Source organism: Echiichthys vipera (genome assembly GCF_963691815.1).
Source record: "Echiichthys vipera genome assembly, chromosome: 20".
NCBI lineage: Eukaryota > Metazoa > Chordata > Actinopteri > Perciformes > Trachinidae > Echiichthys > Echiichthys vipera.
The window spans coordinates 11,163,215-11,187,017 of NC_139845.1; the positions used below are offsets into that span (position 1 = coordinate 11,163,215).

The 23,803-nt window shown below is 40.5% G+C and overlaps 1 protein-coding gene across 2 annotated transcripts in view; it reads right to left on the reverse strand.

Moving 5' to 3' along the window:
• The window catches only part of LOC310962521 (protein PHTF2), a 45,319-nt gene that overhangs the window by 20,574 nt on the left and 942 nt on the right, over positions 1-23,803 (reverse strand). For both annotated transcript variants that reach the window (XM_083935020.1, XM_083935019.1), the window contains exon 2: positions 9,299-9,379. In XM_083935020.1, the coding sequence (XP_083791146.1) occupies positions 9,299-9,343 (45 nt within the window). In that variant the 5' untranslated portion in view covers positions 9,344-9,379. The remainder of the gene's footprint in view (positions 1-9,298; positions 9,380-23,803) is intronic.

A 23,803-nucleotide genomic window follows, 5' to 3' on the forward strand; every position in this document is an offset into this window, starting at 1 on the left:
ACACACACACACACACACACACACACACACACACACACACACACACACACACACACACACACACACACACACACACACACACACACACACACACACACACACACACACACACACACACACACACACACACACACACACACACACACACACACACACACACTAAATTTAGAGAAAGTGCTGTTATTTTGGAGAGACGATAGTTTTGTACGTCATCCAGATATCTGAACACGAACACACATGGTAAAACTGTACAAATGACACCCTGCTAGAGTTTTTTTAGGAACTCACGATAAGCAGTTGAAAGAGGAGGGGGAAAAAAGTCACGCAATTTGGTCCATCATCATTTTTCATTCTGCGCGATCATTGAGAGGATCAGCTGATGATCAGACCTCAGCAGATCAGTCTATTCATGTGAGTGTGTTTTTCTCCAAGGCATCGAGTCTGGGTCACCCCGCGAGCTCGGCAGTGGAAAGTCTGCATCTTTAATGAGACTTCATTAAAAATGGATGGAAAGAGAGGAAGAGGAAGGTCAAAGGAAGGAAAGAAGAACATGAAAAAGGGCGGAGAGGAGAGAGTGTCGTTCATGTTGGTTAGAAGGTTGTTTTTTTCAGTATAAAAAATAATATAATAATAATAATAATAATCTAAGAGGAAAGTTATCACTATTTGTGCTTTACATTTACCGCCATGTTGACTTGTGATATCCCCGTGTTAACCACCAGATACTGGCGTGAGATGTGGGTCAGGCAGTGCGTCACGTTGCGCTCGTGTCTGACCCTGATCATTCTGAAAAAAGCAGATTTTTGCTGTAGCCAGATGTCATCTGATCGCTTCCCACAGAACTGATTCAACGTATAAGAAGTCCTGCGAGTTCATGCAGTTGTTTATTTGTCATTTCAGTTTGGCTGACTAAACAAAAAGGTTAAATAGAGACTTTTAAGGGGTCGAAAGGTCATCTTGACCTTGAAAACGTCACTCAACACAACAAACTTTCAAACTCAAATTATTTTGACGTGTTGACGTTTTAAGATCTCCAATTTCCACGACAACTGGACATCATGTGATGTGATCGATAGCTTCAGAGCAGCTGTACGTGGACTTTGATGAGACTGTTTTGTCGACTATAGTATTAGTAAAGAGTTTGGTCTAACGTAAAAAACCATGTAATGACCTGTAACAATTCAAGAAAGTAACATTTCTTCTATTCCTCTTTTTTTTAACAAAGCAGCTGCATATTTTACAAAAATTGAGTTATTATTGATTAGTTGATAGACAGAAAAATAGTAGGCAACTATTTTGATAATGGATTAATCGTTAAAAGTAATTTTTCATTCAAAAATGGCAGAAAATGCTGTTTTCAGCCTTTAAAACTATAAGAGATTTCCTGCTCTTCTCTGTTTTAAGTCATATTAAACGGGATATTGTTGTTTTTTTCTAATGATAAAACAAGACATTTGAAGACGACATCTTGTACTTTGAGGAACTGGGATGGAAAATATACTTTTTAGACTAATGATTTATCTAGACAATAAATTGGAAACAAAAATGTGTGTTATGTACAACACAGAGAAAGATTACTCCATTTCCAATTCTCCACCAAACTACAGAGCTTCCCACTTCATTACTGTCCGACTAAAGATTATTTTTTCTGGGTTTGAATGTACTTTCCATGTCTTGAAATTTATTTCTTTTTATGTTTTAAAGCTGCAATAAAGGACTGTAGACTAACCCTATTCTATTTAAAATCTGACATTATGTTCGAGCTGTGACTTAATGACAAATGTTGATCCTGAGACTCCACCAGTTGAGAACAAATGGGCCATTCTGACCACCGGATAGCGTTAAATCTGACGTCTGCATGACTGATAAACTGTGTGACATTTGGGCTGACAGCTAATTTTCCACATCACTCAACCTATTAAAAAAATACACACACAGATCAGAGAGGATGCTTGAGTGTGCGCCGAGGACAGCCAGAGGGCAAACACGAGCAGACTACGCAGCAGAGAGATAAAGAAGGAGAGAGGGTGTAGATAAGGAGGAGGAGCAGGTATGGAAAGAGATTTCAGACACACACATCCCTCATTACATCATGGAGTGATGCGGTAACTGAGGTCTGACAGTGTGGCATTAACGGCACTGAAAATCCTCTCTCTCACACACACACTAATCTGTATACCTAATCACCCCCTCTCAAAATAAATACGTTCTGTGGCAACAAAAAATGTATTTTTATTAACATTTAACGGAGAAAAATCACAGACTTTGGTGATTCGACAAACAAATCGAGCGCCAGAGTGCACCAGAAACGAAGATGACGAGGCCAAGTGTGCCGCTGCGGCAGTGCTGGGGTCACCATGGCGACGGATAGAGGGACGATCCAGGGAGGGGGAGAGAGAGAGGGATTATGTCGGCGAAGCAACAGAGTTATATAATGCCTGCCTCTGCAATAAAGGGGGTGACACACGCATGCACGCGGACACACAGGTTTGAAGAGGAGGTTGTCTACACTTGACCTTCATAAGGTGTTACACACACAGCTCTCAGCAGTCAATCATCAGTGTTTTATTTCCATTCATCTATATGTTATTATAGATTAGCTGGGGTTCAAAGGGCTTCAGGTTACCGCAAACTAGATTGTCAGATACTTCAGGAGCACGGTGCCTTTGAAAAACACACTCCGGTGCTGCTCTAATAATAATAATAATGGATTAAAGGTCTAATGGGAAAGGTGTCGCTCGTTAGTAAAGAATTATCACCCACGCCTTCAGCTTTACAGATGTTTTAAGCATCTTTCATCTCACGGCTTCATGGCTCTCAAGTGGTTTAGTCTCATCATGAGAAAATGCTCAACATACCCACTGTACAACACCTACTCAGAACTAATGGGCGGACATACAATGTTAGAGTACAGTAGAGTGTAGCTGCTAAAAGCCTCCACCCACCAGTCTCTAAGGCCAAGCTGACCATATCAAAAAAATAGAGTTTACGTTGTATCTCTCCGTTTATTCATCCACCTTTTGCTTCTTCTTTCTAGTTTGAAGACCTTGGTACTTTCCACTGTGGACCAGCTCCGAAAGTCCCTCACCTATTTGTGAGAATCGCCTAGCTTTGACACACTGGTTAACCACCAGTAGGAACCCACAGAGGCACTGCTGGTGTGTGAACAAGGATGCTTTCAGTTTAGAGTGGCACGTGCTATGTTTTCAGAGTCAAGGGCCAACTGAATAAATGAATCAAATGCTACATTTCAAAATGCTTAAAGCACTTTTTTGTCCAAGTTAGTTCAGTTAGGGCTGAAACTAATAATTACTTTAATTATATCAATTGATTTGTCTTTTTTTTGACGACTCACTCATTCAAGATATTGAAGTGATATAAAACATTATGTACAAATGTGCTGTCTTATCAATTTATCCACAAATAATTTCAGAGAAGTGTGTGAAAGAACAATTAAAAAGGAGTTTGGGTGAGACAGCTGGTTGTGGCGGGCAGATTAACCCTCTGCTTTGTTTTCATGAGTGACCATGGCAACGCACAGAGTTGTTGTAGAGAGTGTGTAAGGTCTATTTTCAGCTCAGACAGGTGTGTGTGTGTCTGTGTGTGTCAGATTGAAAAATCTAAAGGGATGTTCAGTGAAGTTTTGTGCAAGTTAACTTGGATTCGGCAATAAAATCAGTTTAGGGCTGCAACTAATAATTATAACTACCATCAATTTATCTGCCAATAATACTTTTTCCCCCTCACAATCCTACTTTATGAAAACATATTTAGCGGGTGACGTTTACACATAAATAGCTACTTGATCATTCATGTGTTGTTTCCTCTAGTCCAAGGGTGTCAAACTGATCCAGTAAAGGGCCGTGTGGCTGCAGGTTTTCAAAAACACACCTGGTCCAACAAATCAACTGTGTGAAGACAGTTCAGGTGATCGAGTAAGTCGAGTCAGGTGTGTTCTTGCTTGGTTGGAATGAAAACCTGCAGCCACACGGCCCTTTACTGGATCAGTTTAACACCCCTGCTCTAGTCTAAACACAGTCATGTCCTTATATATAAACTCATTTCACACAGACTCTTGGCACTGAGACTAACTGACCTCGTAACATCCACAGATCTCACCCAGAAACCAAGGATATGAACTGTGTTGCTTAAGAAGGCCTTAAAGCCACCACACAAATAGACCATAAGCTGATTTATCACAGTGCTCAAATATATCACTGATGTGCCACAAGAAGCTGGCAATCGGCCTCCTGTTAGACTATAGGAAGCACTTTGTGTCAGACATAAAAAACATCAACTAAGTCTGTCTGGTGCTGCAACAGATCTGGATTACATGCGTCTTTACGGTGACATGGGCTTGGCGTGGTGCTGTGGTGAGAATAAAAGCAGCTTCCGCATTAACATCACAGTGAGTCTATAAGCAGCCTGTCTGCAGACATAACGCAGTCAGAAATATACTGTGAGTCATAAGAGCTGCTGTCTGTAGGCCAAGAGAAGATACTGGGAAGTTCAGCTTTACAGACTGTGTTTGGAAATATGGCTTAAACCTGTTTCTGATGTTTATTAAAGCTCTTTACCTTTGTGACTGACAAACAGAAATCTTTGCAAACCAGAGCTGCCCCATTTGTTTAGGGTGTATCCTATCATTCTTGTAATTTCTTTATTGTTTAGCAGCTCTTCAGGAGTGTGTAACAAAAGCAAATAGGTTAAGTTGGCAGTAAAAAGGAGTAAGTAGTAAAAAAACAAAAAGGCGAGAAGTAAACACACATGTTGGCATGTATTTCATCCCAACAATGACTGATTAAAAGGATCGGTTCACCCAAATAACAAAAAAGACCTGAAAAATTTTCTCACTCACGTCAATTGGTGGTTTCGATTTTATCTGCTCAAGTTCTGGGATGCCTGTTTTTAAGATTTCTACCCCCACACTATGACAATGGATGACAATGCAACTGTTAAGACGTGACGTAACACCCTTTTTAAATATGAGTCCAAGCCGGTCTAAGTCTCACAGCGCAGCAGTGCCGTGTTCCTCGTTGTTTGAACGGATCAGAGTTTTTAAAAAAACAACATAATTGTCATTTTACCTCTTTCTTATTGATGAAAAGGGTGTCTAACTGACGAAAGAGGTGATTGTAACTGTTCACATGTTCGGTCGCTGTTGTCCGTTTTGTTTCAATGGAGCGTTTGGACCCGGAAACCGTATTTTGAAAGGGTGTTATGTCAGACTTAGCAGCCAGATATACCTGTATACAGTGGGTAGTATTCAGACGCCCTTACATTTTTCACTCTTTGTTAATTTGCAGCCATTTGCTAAAATCATTTCAGTTGATATTGAGGTGGTCTGAATACTTCCCATACCCACTGTGGATATAGGACATACAAAAAAATATACAAAATAAAAAGGCTGCCAGACAGTTCCCACAAATACATATGTAGTCTTTCAGTGTTGTCAATAATAGTAAAATCTCAGGAGCAAGGTAATAAATGGCACAACCAGTCATGTAGCCAGACAGGTGAGGTCAGGGTCCTATGGATGCGGACTTATCTGACACTGTGTACCAAGAGGGTCCCTAGATTCTCCCAAATCTATTCTGTGTATTGGATTTGTGCAGACCCTGACGTGGTCTTTCCACATGTTTAATAGGCAACATGTCCTTGAGCCAATGCACAAAAAGCAGAGTGGAGTGGCAGCCATCCAGGTCAGGGAGTAAGTTTCTTAGCAACACACATTCGGAAGTGCATATGAGGTGAGTTCATAAATCTGCACGCCGTTCAGCAGCTCAAAAGTCTCTGCAGAGCATCCAAGGAAGGACAGGTCAAGGTTGGGCTGAATGTCTCTGGAATAGACATCTGAGAGCCGGTCCAAAAGTTGTATAATGTAGGGCAAAAGCAGAAAGGTGTTTAGTGATCCTTCAGCAGAGGAACACCTGTTTTCCATGAAGGAGATTCACTTTGTTTTTGAGTAATGCAGTCCATGCACCACCTTGTACTGGATTAACCAGTAGCGTGAGTTAATAGAACAATAATGAACCCTGGAAACTGCATAGACCTCTGCTGACATCTCTGAGTTCAAGTCAGGTTTCCCTAAGATCAGCTCTGAAGAATCCAAAAGAAGTCGAGCGATTCACAAATGGTGATACTAGCTGCATGGGTTCTGGAGGGAGCAAGACATTTATAAGAAAAGGATAGGTGGTGGTAGGGGTGGTGGTGGACTCAACATCGTAGTGTCTGACTGGAAGATTATGAAAGAAAGATAAAGATTGGTTTGTGTTTTCCAGTAACCGTGTCAATGTTACTTTGGATAATCCCCTGAACGCTCTTATAGGGACTATTTCTTTAGTAGAAAGTAGTTCCTGTGTTGTTTCTGGAAAGGACAGTTGCCATTGAATTTTTCAACAAATTTAAGTCATATACTGTGAGAAAAATTATATAAGATTCACCTCCACTCAAATGGTCTAGAAGCTGTAACCTCAAGAACAGATATCAGAAAACCAGTAAAACCAAAACTAACTGCATAGCTGGAGGTAAAAACACTGCACGATGAAAACAATGTGATTTATTATTTTTCAGACAAATTTAAGGATTAAGTTTAAGTTCCTTTTTTATTTGACAATGCTATAAATTGACCTATAAAAAAACAAAGAGCAAAAAGTGGACGTTTTGGTGATAAAAATAAACAAATATGAGACCAATCCATAGTCCTTTCTTCTGACGGTATTTACAATATAACCTGAGCGTGGATCAGATTTACACAACCATTACAATGCAAAGCTATAAAACATGACAGTTTATTCTCCACCACGTAAATACAAGCACACCTTAATACTCTCCTGAGGGCAGAGTTTGTTTATTTGGCACGATTTCAGTTGTCTACTTAATGCCAAACCACAGACTGCATCTCTTGCCCTCTCTTGTATTTTTAGCATGAACTTATCGGAATTTAAGAGCTGCAATGAAACAGACTTTGCCCGTCAAGGTTTGTGTATCTGCCGTGTTACTGCTCATCACATGAATCACAGTACCAATACAGAGATTTGAAGGACTGGAGATAAATAAAGTCATCCTGAGCTGGTGACTCAAATAGCAAAGAAAGAAAGCCCAGTGTATGACAACTAGCAGAGAAAAATGAAAAACACAGTGCCTGTGTGTTGTCTTTATATTCAGGTAGCTGGAGGGGAAAAAAACACTTAACATCTGATAACTTCCAAAGGAGACGTAAGAGATAAGGAAGCCCTGAGGCTTCTACTTAAAAAGGGCTTTATTCGTTCATGACTCAGCGGTTGTCGTCACTGGTGCTTCGCCCAGACAAGCTCAGCAACACACACACAAACAATCAAGTTTAATCTTGAATTATTTAAAAGAAACATTCATTTTCTGTTTTTACCCCAGGTTCTCAGACTATTCTTATGGATCTGTAGACTTGTAGACCTCCTTAATGTTCCCCGCAATTACATTTCGGACTCATTTAAGGACCACCACCATAATTTTTTTTTTGGCTCGACAATAGCTGTTTGTCTCATGCAGAAAGCAGTGTTTAAGAGATTTTAGAGCTATGATTAAAGTCTGTAACTCGTCATATGAGTCATCTTCATTGTGATCCCATTCCAGTGAAAGCTTATGTTGATGTTGACAACTGCCAGGTGCAAGCAGAAGATCAGAGGCAGACAGGTTGTGATGGTCTGTCACACAGATGGAAGATCAAAAATAAAAATAAAAGCTGACACACACAGACAGAGAGTTCGTGGAAGGCAGGTGATCAAGGAGAAGAGGCCTAAGAGGAGACAGACAGGGTCATGATGACAGACAGACAGGTTTGTGAGGGCAGACGGACGGGGTTTGTAAGCTGAGAGCTGACAGGGGGGGCAGCGCCGGAGTCCAGCAGAGGATCTGATATCTGAGACCATGGAACAAGGAGACACACAACACCGGCCTGGTTTCACACTGTACTGATACGCCCGACGAAAATTCAGTGTATAAAAAGACTTAAATATGACTTTTTTGTAACTCTATATCGTCAGTTACTGTTTTAAGGGATGAAAATGAAGAAAATACTTTTTCAGTGTGCCAAAGGCATCTTTGATCTCTTCCAGGTAATTCAGAAACAGCACTGTGTTAACAGTTTGTCAACCAGAGTGTTTATGTAACGTATTACTATATCTTTATCACCAGGCTCTAGTGTGCAATAAACAGCAGAAACCGAATAGAAAAAACACTTGGTTGTGCAAACATAGACTTAAAGCTTGTTAAACTTAACATTATTTATATGTACCCAGCTTTCCATTTTTTTCGTGGTTGAGCACAATGTTTTTGTCTTGTACTTTTAAATATTACATATACACGACAGACATGACGATACTCTGCAGGCATCATTTTGTGTCGGTTAATGGTTTTTTAAACACTTAACAAGTAGTAAAATCTGACCCATTTTGCATGATAAAATAAATTTTGATAGAACTACAGGCGGATTTGAAACATGACCAACGCTCCTCATTTAAATTATGACAGCTGAGCAAACCCTAGGACTGTCCTCAAAGAACTTCATTCATTCTTCTCAAATGACAATCAATCGATTAGTTGTTTTAATTGATAGATCCGTAGAACAGAGTTTCTCCACAAAGAATCATGCAAAAGCGCCACTTTAACTCCTGTGTTTGCCAGAGATGTGCTCATCCGTTTCTTGGAAATGAGTCATTCAGCATGAGAGAAAAGCATCCAAAAATTGACTAAAGAAATCTTAGTTTACAAAGAACAAAGCGACCGATTAGTCGACTAATTGACTAAGAGAGGGCAGCCCTAGCAAACTGTGGGATGTTGCTGAGAGATTCAAGAAAACCTACTGAGTGGACATTCAAGTTAATTTTCTTATTTTGGTTAAAAAAAAAATTTGGCTTTGTTGGCTACGTTTCTATTTAAAGGATTTTCTGGTGAAGATAAGGAGACTTTCTTTTGTCTGAGGACCCTCATCTTTAGATATTTCTTATATACTGATGCACATCTGTCCATCCATATATGTAAAGACAACTTAAGCTCATCAACACTCACTGGCTGATGGGAGGATTTTTCAGGAACAGACTGCTTTATTTCAGAATCAATAAACTGCACCATCCAACGTGAAGCAAGGCTCTCTAGAGGGACACTTCACTTCCCAAAGCCTAGATGCAGTGAGTTAAATATTAAAGAGAACATGTGCTGCAGAAACAACGCAAGTAGCAGACATTTTAATGTTGTTTTCTTGTTTTGTGACATGCAAAAACCAAGCCTAGTGTGAAAATGCAAGAAATGTACAGCGTCTTACCTTTTTCTGGTACCACACCACAGCATCTTTTACTTTGGAAGCCATTTACATTTCCCTTCTCCCGGCCTAGGGCATCTTAGACTGAAAATGCAAAACAGTGAGAGAGAGAGAGAGAGAGAGAGAAAGAGAGAAAGCAGTGTGAGTAATGAGGAGAGACACAGGAGGACACAAGTCTATATACCTGCTGGGAAGGTGTGTCCTGACAACTGACAAGGGAAAGAGGGAGTGGAAGACACAGAACCACACACGTGTTTAAGCTGATTCCAGTGAAGGCGTTCACTTTGCGTTTCCTCCTACATAATACACCGACGCACAATATATCACACGTCTCTTCTTCTTCCGATCCTTTTATACCTGAATGTCACTCAAACACATTCAGAATAAGACCACTTTTACATGTCCTCTCCCTTGGCACCCAAACTACAACATAAACAGTCTCTCCTTTAGCCAACCTGGGAATGATTACTACTGTAATTGTGGTGGTAAGAGCTGGTTGCAGTGGTTTGGCTGTGTGAGTGATTGTCTAGCAAGATTTATAAAACACACACGCACAAACACACACAGTTCAAATTAATAATTAGGGGTCAAACCAAATATCAATACGCCATTTAATCGAAATACTTCCCCTTGCAATAGTTTTCTGTAAATGATATATATTATATAAATGGTTTTATATTGGAATGATGGCGCATGTGGACATGTAAAAGCTACAGTCAGTGTGTGTGTTAAAGAGGCTAAAACCATATGCACATTGTTGTTGTTCCACAATGCAGTGAATAAGTACATAATCCCTGATTTTTGCATTTTTGGGAGGGTATTGTTTCTTCTTCAGTTACAGATATTGTGATGTATCGTCTTGCAATGTATCAAGTATCGCAGAGTCGCAGTATCGTGATACCATTGTAATCGTGGGCAACACATTATAATAGCATCGTATCGGTGTAATTCCCATCCAATTTAAGTAGTTGAGAATAAACAAATAAGCACATTTTCCGAAATTAAAAAATATAAAATTGATAAAATCCATAAAATTGTTATCATATGACGACTTTTGTCTGGAAGAGGACTAACTACCATAAAGTTACGTTGCATTCTGGCGATGGAATAACTGGCGTGGCCCTTGTCATGATGTAGTTTAGTACACGTCTCTGCACCCTACCCTCAGTACTAAGTAAAGCACATGTACATTATTTCCTGTAGAGCCTATAGAGTTGCACTTTATTAGTGTGTCGCCTGCTGTAGTATGTTCACGTTAAACAAAACGTACATTAATGCAACTGCCTTGCGGTCTCATCCTTATTAATGAATTTAAGTCTTTTACATTTTTAAATATGCACCAGGTTAGAGGGTACAATTTATTAGTTCTCTGAGAATCTTTTTTTTATCCAAACAAATGGTATTCTTACTGGAATATCCCTAATCTAATATTCCCTAATTGAATCAAATTGGGACATTATGAATCAGAAGTGTGAAATCAGTAGGAATATCCAGAAAATCTTCTACACTACCACAAAAACCTACTAGATTTTTCCACCGAGGAAGACGGTGAGATGGGACTATGATTAGAATAAAAGCCCGAACTTGATTTTAGGATGTTTTTAATAAACGAAAGCATCACACAGACCACCAACAAAATAAACCATATGTTACATTACTATCGGTTGATTATCATTATTAGACTGGATCACTGATGAGGGGTTCACATGACAGAGAGCTAACATGATCAGAGTGTACATTAGGGCCGCAGTGTGTCAGTGTTACAGTGAGGAGTGTGATTACAGTAAGTTGTCTTTGAAACAGGATCTTGTGGTCGCGGAGGTGATGTGACCTTGTTTGTCGGGAGTTTTTTTTAACTGGATCCACTTCCACAAACTTGTGCTTTAAAAAAGTATTTGAGGCTGAGAACAATTAGACACATTTAGCTAATGTGAAATTTGCCAACGACAAGTTTCTAATGCTTATATCAGTTAAAACATTAAAAATAGAAACCTCTTTCAGTTGATGGAGGTGGAAGAGGGAGACAAGAAGACGCGGTTAGCCACTCTCCTCCTTTGTTCCTTCCTCCTCTGGTTTTCAGTCACTTTGTGTCTCTTTTCTACTTCTCTGTTACATAAGTGCAAAGTGTTGTCCTGCTGTGTGAGTGGGAGTGATGAAGGGGCAGATGGATGGAGAGCGATGGAGCGCAGCGGCTGCAGGCCGAGCACACTCAAGGGAGCAGCCTTCTGTTTTTATGATGCTCTGTTATCAGGAATAATGACTCAATATAATGAAATATTGCAAAAATTAATGTTTTCTTCTTCCAATTTTTGAGGGGGGTATTAATTAAGTTTGCCATTTCTCTTTAGCCTTTCAAACTTGACACATTTTTCTTTCTCTCTCTCCTTTTCCTTTCAAGCTTTCCACTCAAACTTTGAACCTGTAAGAGTGAAGAAACTGCTTTGCATGTGGAAGCTTGTTTGTGTCAGCCTCAGTCTGCAGGGACGCCGCTCCCTGATGTCAGCGTTTCCAGTGAGTTATGTGTCATCCATTCCTCCTAAATATTTGTATGTTTAGATGTGCTGCTACTTGAGATATATATACATATTTTTTTAAAGAGAGCCATTCAAGAATCAATTTTGTGGCCATCTGCAGTGTGTGACGCAGTTTACCTTGAAAGAAATGAGTGTGTGGTCACTGTCAGACTGTTTGACAGCTACACAGCTTACCTGCCAACAACAAAACCGCAACACATAGTGTTTTATATATGCGCGATAAAGTCGCCACCTCAAACAAACAGGGGAGTTTTAGTGCGAGTATGTCAAAGTCCTTGTGTTCAAAGCCGCAGTGGAGCAAGTCCGAGCTCAGTGTGTCAAGAATGTGCAGCTCAAAAGCAGGAAGGAGAGAAAATGTTCTACTCTGAGCCAAGTGTGAACTGAAGACAAGCACAGACGTCTGCTGGTAGAGCTGAGCACACAAATACACACGCAAAACCACCAGCTCACTAATGCACAAAACTGCAAAGACCACAGTATTTATACACATAAATGCTGCATGCACCCTGCTCATAAGGTTGCCGAGTGTGTGTGTGTGTGTGTGTGTGTGTGTGTGTGTGTGTGTCTCTTTCTCCCCCAGAAGGCCAGAGACATTTTTAGCAACAGGAAGAAAGTCTCTTGCTTGCCGTTGTCTATGATTACAATCATCACCCCTCCCTCCATCTTTCACTGCTGAACCACACCATTCTTGATATATCATACTTCTTTTTTTTGGCCATTACCCATACATGAAAATGAAGCGCACTTGAAAAATAAACTTGTTGTGGGGTTGTGTTTAGATGATAACCCCTCACGATAGTCTGGAGAGGCGGTTAAAGTTAGACATGGAACTTAAAAGGCTACGGTTTGTATAGGTGGTTGGGAAGCGAGCCATGCAAGAGTTTTCACAAATCTAGTTTTCCATCTGGACACGCTCAATTGGAGAAGCTGGAACCATAGACTGAATCAAAATGGACGTCGAGGTCCGTTCTCTCAACTTGATCCAATCGTACTCGCCTATGGGAGGCGCCATCTTGTCAGATTTGGACTCCGCCTCATTTCCTCTTACCAAAAAAAGGCATTGATGTGACGTTGGGGGGGGGGGGGGGGGGGGGCAGGGTTCGTACACCTTTTCCAAGCTCAAAATCTAGCTCTTTTCCAGCACTTTCAAGGTCTATTTTCAAGATTTTCCAGCATCTTACATCTGTGGTAAATTACATACTGTATTTCTACTAAAACAAACTGAAAATTATTATTTCCCATTTTTAATCATGTTAAAAAGAGATGGTATTATGTTATTAACAACTAAAATTGTGTCCTGTAATACCAGCAGGATAGGAAATTGAATTAAAATGCTATTCCAAATCTATTTGTTCTAAAATACGAATATAGTCTCAAGCATTTTCAAGCAATTTATCCAAAATTCAAGCACTTTTCAAACCTGGAAAACACAGCATTCAAATCCAAGCCATTTCAAGCATTTCAAGCACCTGTACAAACCCTGAGGGAGAGACGTCCATCTGGCTGACGAATACTTCCGAGGCGGAGTGAGGGCCAGCGGCTATCTGTCACCCAAGAGGCCGTGCCCCTAATTATTCATAAACTTTGACCTCCAATAAAATAAAAACTAGCCTGGTACACAAAGAAATTAAACCCCCTCAGTGTTGTCATGGCGATATGACCTAAACATACAGACTAGGATGTTTTTTTGTACCAGGCCTTAATTAGGTTTAATTATGCTGTGAAAACGGCCTGTTTAACATGGTGGTCAATGAGAAACTGCTCTATTATGAAACCTGCCCCTAATGGACACTCAACAAACTGCAGTTTTTGGCACTTCCTCATTGGAACAGCCAGGAAGTCGCTGTGGTGGGGGCTCGGTTGGAACCAGAGAAAATTTGAATTTAAATAATCCATTAATCTGCGCTTTCAGAACCACTTTGTCTGCTGAAGATAGATATCGGATATGATGTCAGATATACCACATTCTCTTCTTGTGGATTTTTTTAAGCATAAAATAAGATGCTTGTGATTTTTTAGAGCCAATACCAATACAGATTTTTCAGCCTTGAACCGATATTTGGAGCCAATACTACTTTTACTCCCTCAATTTACAAGATAAAAAATTACACAACGATGGTAACAAATGTTACGAGTCTAAATTAAAAAAAAAACATTTAGATTCATTGAACTTAAAAAAGGAATCTCCAGCAACACAGAGCTGCCTGTGGACGCCTGTCTGTAAATAATGCCGGGAAAAAACAATCGCTGAACGCAGCAGCCCGCATCGGTCGATGCACGTAAGAAAGACAAATATCGGCCGATATTGTCCGACGGCCGATGTATGGGTCTATCACTAGTTTAGAGTTCAAATCACTGTCACAGGGAGGCCATAATGAAATGCATTGGTGTCCAATTACTGTGGAGCAATAACTACCAACAAGTCCTGCTGTAAACAAATGACAAAGCATGACTGAAGAGAACAAAAACACTTATCCAGGCAGACAAAAAACGATGGGAACGACACCCCATCATTAGTGGAGTTGGACCACAAACAGCAGTGTTTTCTGTTTTTGAACCTCAAAGACTCTCAGACAGCTTTAAGACTTCAAATCCTCCCTGTGCAGAGACAGCGATAAGAAAGAAAACAGGCAGATCCTCCCTGCTCAAAGCCTCAAAATCCTCTCATCATATCTCAGGGATGCCAACACACATGATTCACACAAAAACACACACACAGGCACATGCTATTGCCTAATACGGCTTTATACTCAGGATTAGCTGTAAACTGCCCGGGTTATTATTTATGCTGGAAAACATAACACGATGAATTGGCCTGGGTGAGTTCTTTTTTTCCAAAACCACAGTCACAGTGTTTCCAAATTACACTGTGGTTTGCTAAGAAAGTATTTAGGGAACCAGCCTAGACAACAGACGCACACACAGCTGTTTTCTCTTCAGTGTCTATGAATGTCCTGCGACATGTATAATATCTAAGGAGCTACGAACATCCTAGATTTGAGGCCACATTGCCTTCTTTTTTGCAACATATTAATATTGAAAAGCTGAATCGAGTTACGGAAGAATGGGCGTTCTGTACAGTTTTAAACCGAGAGAGAAAACAACAGCTACAATAACAGAAGCTCGCAGAACACAACAAATTATACACATTAGACTAAGAAAATAGAGATAAAAATTAAAAGCACACAAGTCAATACCAACCCAACCCTAGGCCACATTTCTGATCCCAAATCAAACACTTTCGTCTGAAATGACCCATTTACAGAAAGAGAGAGAGATCAGACAGTGTGTTTTATAACGTATGCCACTGTTTAAGAGTGTGAGTGTGTGTGTGTGTGTGTGTGTGTGTGTGTGTGTCAAGTGTACATGCATGTGTGTCTGTGTGAGCAGGAAATGGTTGAGTGTAATTGGCCATATGTCTCTTGCAGCCACTGCATGGATGTGAATGGGCATCAGAGGGGGAAAGAGTTTTAAATGTGGTGTTTGTTTGTGTGTGTGTGTGTGTGTGTGTGTGTGTGTGTGTGTGTGTGTGTGTGTGTGTGTGTGTGTGTGTGTGTGTGTGTGTGTGTGTGTGTGTGTGTGTGTGTGTGTGTGTGTGTGTGTGTTCTATATGTGGCTTCATGCTTCCCTTGTGGGGAAAAACCATTTAAAACTATTTAAAAACGCGGTTTTGCCAATTGTAGGCTAAGTTTAGGTTTTTATACGGCTGTTTGTTTTAAATTATTATGTTTAATTTAAAAGAAAATGGTAGAGAAAAAAAACGGTAGCATGTTATCTACTAAAGCTTGAGGATCGTGTTAGCATCAAATAATGTCAAATGTTACTTGTGCTCAACTTCTTAGGTTTTGAAATAAAGGAAGAAGTCATTTTAGAGCGGATAAGAATCTGCTAAGAAAAGTTACATCAGAACATCTTCTGCATTTATAAGATTAGATTAAGTCGCTATTTTTAGTATTTTAGCGCTGTATGAGCTGCCCTCTGTTTAACTTTTAAACACTTCTAACAGCCGCTCAAAGCTCTTTATCTTGATCGTTGTATTTTAGAAGTGGCTTAAGATGAAACTATCACCTCTTGGATACACATGAGGGCAAATGTATTACAAAACTACAAATTATTTAAATGATCACAACTACTACAACAATTGTTTTTCTATAAAACACAATAAATTATATAAAAAAAACAATGGCCATGGTGGTATCTTTAAATTCATTGACTAAAGGTCAAAAACCCAAAGATATTCAGTTCATTATCATACATGAAACAGAAAGGAAGCAAGTCCTCATAATTTAGATGGTGAAACTGGAGAATTGTTTGAATTTTAAATAAGGAATGACTGAAAGATTTGCCAACATGCCAATTCCTTTTCTGTCAATCGAACAATCAACTAATTGTTTCAGCTCTCCCCCTCTGGGGCCTACACGAAATACGGCAGGCGATATCTTAAAATTCTACAATTACCTGTATGTAATTTTATTGCCATATTTATATACAGTATATCATGATACAGTACATTTCCATAGGGAAAAAACAGAAAGAGTTATCGATAAAATAACCAGACAATAATCTACATTTTGGCTAATTCAGCAAATGAATTACTGACAAAACAGCACAATTCATGCAAAAATCATGATAACAATTAAGATAAGCATCACTCCGACTTGATCACTGATGATCGGCAACGGTGCTTACAGCGGCCTGATTCAGAGATCTTGAAGGGAGAGCTACTGACGGTATAAATAATCAATTTGCCCAATAATTTAAAAAAAGTGTAACCATCTTAAACTCTGATCACGCACGCACACACAATTGTTGAGAGTGAGGGCGTGGTGGAGAGTGTGTTCTTGCGAGTGTGTAATGGAAAGTGGGTGTGTAGGTGGAAGTCGTGTGTTTTTTCATAATTGTTCTCATTAGATTTAATGCAATTGGTCGGTTATGTAACCTACCACCCTTCCTGTCCAGACTTTTTAATCTAACACCTCACAGCTACTCTCTTTCCCTCTCTCTCTTTCTCTCAAACACACTTGCTCTCTTTCTATTCTTAATGTCTGACATTATTGTAAATGACTACGGTTGGCTTCAAATAACTGGTTCAACTTTGCACTCAGGTCTAAGTTCCTCTCTCTGCTTTATCAGAAAAGCCCAACTTACTAAACATCCAAGTCACTGAACTAAATGGCAAATATAAAGTAAGAAGATTTTCTACTGAATTCCTGATTCCTTCAGACGCCTTTTTGTCTCAAGCATCAACTTTCGTGATCTCTTGAAGCTTGATGGCCCCAATTACACCGTAAAAACTATGACAGAGTTTCCATTGATCTTAAGTTCTATATTGGAGCGCTTTCACGCCAGCCTAGTTTGGCAAAATCAAACTCGAGTGTGTTCCCTCATTCGGTCCGTTTGTGCGGATGGGAATGCAGTGATCGCACGCGTACGTATGCGCAACTGCAGAAAGCACTGCGCATTTTTGGACCAACCCAGCTTCTGTAGAAAGCTACGTGATTTACGTAATGATTAAGTTCCTCCCCCGTCACCACAACAACACATGATGTTATAACTGAGGACCAACGCCAGAATCAACCACCGCCGTTGTCTCAACATTGTGACATCACTTGCAGTGGGTGCTTCTCTCTGTGTTTACATCAACATGGCAATTCTGACCAATCAGAGAGCAGTTCAGGATCTACGTTATTGCGCCCACCCCAGACACATCTCAGCAATGAGTGAAGTGCTCCCCCCCCCCCTTTTTGTCCCAAACCTTTATTAAGCCGAAGTGCAGATACATTTTGGTTCACTTCAGCACGTCATCAACTGAGTCAGACTTGATCAAATGAATAGGTGTGAAAGCGAACGAGACCAGCTGGGGAAAAACATCACATCTGGTTCACACCAGGGAAATGGACTAGAAACAGACTATCAGGTGTGAAAGCGCCTTTCAGTTCAGCAGAGCAGAGGAGAAACACATTAAGGTCAGTCAGTGAAGTGTACGTTTCCTAAACCTTGTGATGTGTAACTGTATACTCTCCACCATCACGCCGCTGGCTGCAGCAACATCAGAAGTTTTACAAGCGGCCTAAACTTTGACATTAGGTATAAAATTTAGGTTAGCCGGAGCAATCATGTGATAAGGACTGCAACCAATGATTATTATCGAGCTGTTGATCATTCTCTACTGTATATGGAAGCTAATGGAAGCTGGTGGAAGCTTGGAAAGCCATGAAAATGCGTCACAATCTGCTGAAAGCCTCCGCTCACAGTGGGCCACCTTAGAAAACCAACAGAAAATCATCACTGTGGGCTGAAAGTCAGCCCCAAACAAAAGAGAAAAATTACAGCTTTTCACACTGATTTACTAGCGGAAAATAAATAACGCTGCTTGTTTATCCACGGAAGCCGTTTAATTTGGCCTGAAGAAGCAGAATGTGGCTGTCAGACAACTGTAGAAGGAAGCTGAGCATGAAGCACCACTGCTGAAAAACTCCTCGGGCATTGATCTGTATCAGAGTTGATCACAAATTGATGTCTAATGAACACATGAGCACAAGAGGAGACCTCCTTCATGAGTCTAGTAACTCGTGATGTGTAACACGAGCTGCTCCCTCTCTCTCCGGGTGCTCTATATTTCATGATGGGTGCAAGTTACATCTCTGAGCTGGGCCGAGGTGTGTGTGTGTGTGTGTGTGTGTGGGGGGGGGGGGCATATGTGTATGTGTGTGTGTGGGGGGGGGAATATGACGCTGCTCAATCAACGGTGAAGGGTTGAAGGTGTCGGTGGGATACCGAGAGTGTGCGTTTGTGTGAAACAGAGGGGTGGTGGGAGATCATGTTTTTCATCATGTAGGGTGAATCCCTGACAATCTCAAGTGACACCAAATGACACTGCACTTGACCTACACAGGGCTTGATCATATAGCAACACACACACAAACATACTACAGTGAGTTATTTAGTTGCGGTCAGAACCTGCATCTTCACACTGTGTTAAGCAACTGACAGGTCATGAATGTCTCCTAAATGAAATGATTTCCCAAAACAGGGACAGTGTTACGGCCGAAATACACGGCGCACTGGAACGGCTGCCACGGCATTCTACAGTGTGTAAATTACATTAGGTCAAGGGACGTCCATGACAAAATTTCTCAGTTAAAGATCTTTCTAGTAAAAGACCTTCGCTGTGTAGGCTGAAGTCTAATCCACAGTCAAGTCATCTTTTATTCATGTCAAACATTCTTTCAAATTAGTTTCTGGACACACTGATAGCATGAACATAGAGGAACTGTGTGTGTGTGTGTGTGCGTACGTGTTGGATAGGAAACCAGTAATAACCGAGTCATACCAAAACACATTTTTCACACACACACACATTTCTCTCTTGTAATAAAAAGTACTCATGAACTACTGTGTGTGTGTGTGTGTGTGTGTGTGTGTGTGTGTGTGTGTGTGTGTGTGTACAGCTGACACCCTCAGCAAAAGAACAGGGGTTATTGAAGCATGCGGCACTCAAACAAAGGTAAAACACAGCAAGCGTGTGTGTGTGCGCGTGTGTGTGTGTGTGTGTGTGTGTGTGTGTGTGTGTGTGTGTGTGTGTGTGTGTGTGTGTGTGTGTGTGTGTGTGTGTGTGTGTGTGTGTGTGTGTGTGTGTGTGTGTGTGTGTGTGTGTGTGTGTGTGTGTGTGTGTGTGTGTGTGTGTGTGTGTGTGTGTGTGTGTGTGTGTGTGTGTGTGTGTGTCAGGGCTTTGGCCGGTGTCCACATGATGAGGCTGCACAGTGAGGCTTAAAAGCAGCATGTGTCTCTTGCTTTGCTTCTAGACACAGTAAGAATTCTTTTAGCGACAATAATGAATAACATCAGGCAGCAAACAATGCAGCTTTTGTGCAAAGTCAGGAAACCGACTACCATCATCGCTATCATCATCTCTCTCTTTCATCATCATAATCATCCCCAACATGTCATCTTTGTCACGATCAATTATGCTTCAGGATTCCTGATAATGACAGGATAGCAAGGCAGGTAATCTATGATGTCTTGTGTTATTCCTCAGGGCTCAGCATGACCGTCAGTCAGCTCCACAGTAACATTAATGCGTTATGCTCGGAGGATTTTACAGGATCAACGAAAGACAATGACACGTCTATATCAATGCATATTTTCTCATGCATTAAAATCAGCCTTTAGAGAGAGTAAGTTACTCTTCTAAATGATTAACCTAAAATCACGTGACAGCCGTCCTTTTCTTTGGAAAGTCATCATCAAAGTAGAAATGGGCGTAAATTCAAAAGGATCTCACAACGGACTCCATATCGTGAATAAACGATATTGTGATACACAATTATGTTGTTCGTCTTGACGGCAACAAGCACATTAACACTTCTCATAAAATGTTGAATGATACATGTTATACTGTGATATATATCGAGATACGAAAACGCCCTATAATCAAAGTGACAATTAGACAAACTCAAACTGAAGACCCACTGTCGTTAACTGAATGAAAGGATGACTAGCATCACAACCACAAGAATTCATGCAGTGACCTCCTAAAGTCTTGTGAGAGACGGCGGGTGAACGCTGTTAATCAAAAACACAGGTACAACAATGCTGAGGGTTTGCAATTCCAGACGCAAATGTATAAAAGATTATGTCGGTGTGACTGAATCAGACATTCCCCTTTGACACAACAATAAGAGTTTCTCTCAGGTGTATGCTGCTTGTTCATAAAGAACCTCAACAGGTTATAAAAGGTTATTTCTGGCACAATATAATCCCACGGTCTTTTTTGGCACTTGCATACATCAAATAAGCCAATGAGACAGTTTTTTTGTGCAACAACTATTAACGGAGAAATCCGGACGTGGAATACGTATGTAGTTATTGTTAGCCATGTCCTGCTGTTGGCGACTCTCCCGGATTTCTCGGTTAATAGTTTATACACAAAAAACTTAAACTACAACACCTGCTGTAGATTCCCTAACCCGTCTGCAACGCTTGATTTCATCAACCTAACCTGAGCAGCAATGGCTCATCCTAACATAACACTTCCCACGTTATTATTAACAGTCTGTGACTCTGCTGCAGCACTGCAGAGCTCATACACGCGGCACCTCTGCGAAGCCAGTTGACCTTTCTCTGTGACCTTTCTGCTCGCGCTCAATAATGCAATGGCTATATTTCTGTGAGTTATATCCCTGTCCTGCAGGCCGTTCTGCAGCAGGAACATAAGATGATATGACAGCCTGATCTTGTGATGTAACTACTTTGCAGCTGATGATGTCACCAGTTTTGCAGGACACATTCAAGTCGCACCATACACAATAGCATTGTGAAAGAGACAGACAGAGAAAACGTTTGAAAGAGATAGACAGAAAGAACAAACGACACAAAGAAATACAGAGGAGTATGCTGGTCAGACAATAGACAGCAGTCTGGGGCTGTGGATGCTAGGATTACACAAACACACACAGACAAACACACACTGAGCTACGACTGGACTAACAATCAACGTCTCAAAGGCTGTGCACTCCCCTCCACAACGTGTGTGTTCATGCAGGTGTGTGCTAGGATCATCAGGGAATTGCAGGTCTGTAAGACGTCCACTGGGTGTAACGCAAAGCTGGTCTTGTCAACATGAAACAACAGTGATTTCATCGCTCATCCATCAGCAAGTAACAAACACACTACCTGTTTGCAAACTTTTGCTGCTCCAACCACAGCATCCTGCTGTTTGCCACTGAACTATACATTAAAGTGCCTCATTATGGAGGACTAAACATGACTTGGGTTGCAATAAATGCTTAAATAAATACAGTCATTAAAAAATTCAAGTAAAAATAACAGAATTAATACATGCTTTACATTCACTTCTACATTTTTGTTCACCTACATTTATTTATTTCTGTGTCCATATGGTAATGAGGAGGAGGTCCCATTTATTCATTTCTGTATTTATTTATTGAGACTTAAGTCATGTTTAGTCCTCCATAACAAATGGCATCTTATATCTGAATGAAAACCATCTCTATCTCATGTGTTATAGTTTGCTCTGAATGAAAGCATCACAAAGTTGCCTGAGAGGTTAAAGCCAAGGATTCACAAAGCAAAAAGCCTCATTTAAATTACAGGTTTGTTTCAATGATACATAGGAGTAATATTCTAAGTGTTTGAAAATAGTGAAGTACTTCTTGAAATCTTAAAATACATTATTCTGCATTACACAGCGCTGCCATACAGGAAACAGACTAAAAGTTGCTCTGAGTGTGAGATCTGGTCTGGGTTGGCGGTATGTAAATGAATCTTATTATAACGTGTACAAACTCATAAACAAAAGAATTAACAATGATCAACGGAAAACAAAATTGATGGCGACCCGTTCCCCTCTCCAACACACTGCACACACATGAACAATCAATCAAATCAATCAAACCATAATAAACAGAATCATCAAAACACTAATGAATACCAAAATAGAAACCATCCGATTCAGCTTATTCATGGTTCATAAAATGTCTGACGTGCATACCTGACCGCATGCAGGTGAAACAAACATGCTAATTGGCCACAGTTCAAGTTGTGTTTACAGTCACGTATCAAGCGTTGACAGCCGGCGACTGATCGGTTCCTCTTCTTCAGCTTTATTCTGATTTACAAGAAGTCCATATTTTACATATAAACTTGACAGGAAAGAACTATAAAGATGTTAGCTCTTATTTGATTTCCCTGGTTGTATGTTTACGTCATGGACTTTAACAGGACTCAGAGGGATGAGGAAGGTTAATTTAGGGGTCAAACCATGATTGCAGTGGAAAATCTGGGTGAGTGATGACAGCGTTAGTCGGACACTGGAACAGACAGGCTGGCTGGCTGGCAAATCATGTTGGATAATCAGATGACCTGCCAAACTGTGAGTCTAACCGACTGCTGAAGCCTGCGACAGTTTCCCCCTCACTACCCCGGGGATACAAGAGAGGCGGAGAAAATAGTCGAGTGCAGTAGAAGTGGCGTGACACAAGGAGGATATAATCTAATGAAATAGAATAGAATTAAAACCTGAAACATCTTTTAAACATTAGTCAATTAAACATTAAATTAACCACAAACTATTTTAATAACTGATTAATCCTTCAGATAAGGTTTTTCCAAAATGTCACTGCTTCCTGCCTCTAAAATATCAATATTTTTAGGTTTTCTTGTAGTGTTGATCGCACAAAGCAAGCAATTACAACATGTCACTGAAATTCTGATGGACCTTTTTCACTATGTCATTACATTTTTACAGATAAAGCGAATAAAGATTGAAAATAATTGGCTGGCAGATTCATCTCTAACGTAGGATTTCCCCTGGAAGTTGTTTAGCTGGGGTACAGTATATAAGCCACCGTTCCTGGGCCAGACCGTGACACAAGTCCGTGGGAAAACACACTACTGATACTGATAAAAGGCATCTTCTAGCCATGCCGTGTTTTCAACAGCTGCTGTATAACCTTGAAGGAACCCAAGAAATAGTTTAACCAGGAGCCGCCCGGACCGCTAAACATCTTGTCTTGTGACCAGTTAAGTTGGAAAATGACAGCCTAAACAAAAGCCACAGTGAATACATGGCATTTGCTGTGTGCAAGATGATCTATGTGTGGATTAAATGTTTTTGTTTTAAAGTAACATTAATTATCTTAATGGGTTTGGACAAGGTGGCCCACCTCTGCTATCAAACACAGTTGGAAATAACGGTCAGTGGCAGCTCCTTTAGAATTTAAGTTAGATCAGGACAGGCTAGAATGTAATGGTTTAAAGTAACGTATGGTAGTAAGTCAGTACCGCTATTGACCCTTTCAAAGATGTAAACATAAGGCCAAGCACTCCGACCTTATTCAATTAAGTTGCATATTAACTTGAGCCTAACAGCTAGGGCGACATAAGGCCTATGGACCTCTTCAACAGAATTCCATTGCTAGGCAACAGCCCTGGTCCTTGTCAACTTCCTGTC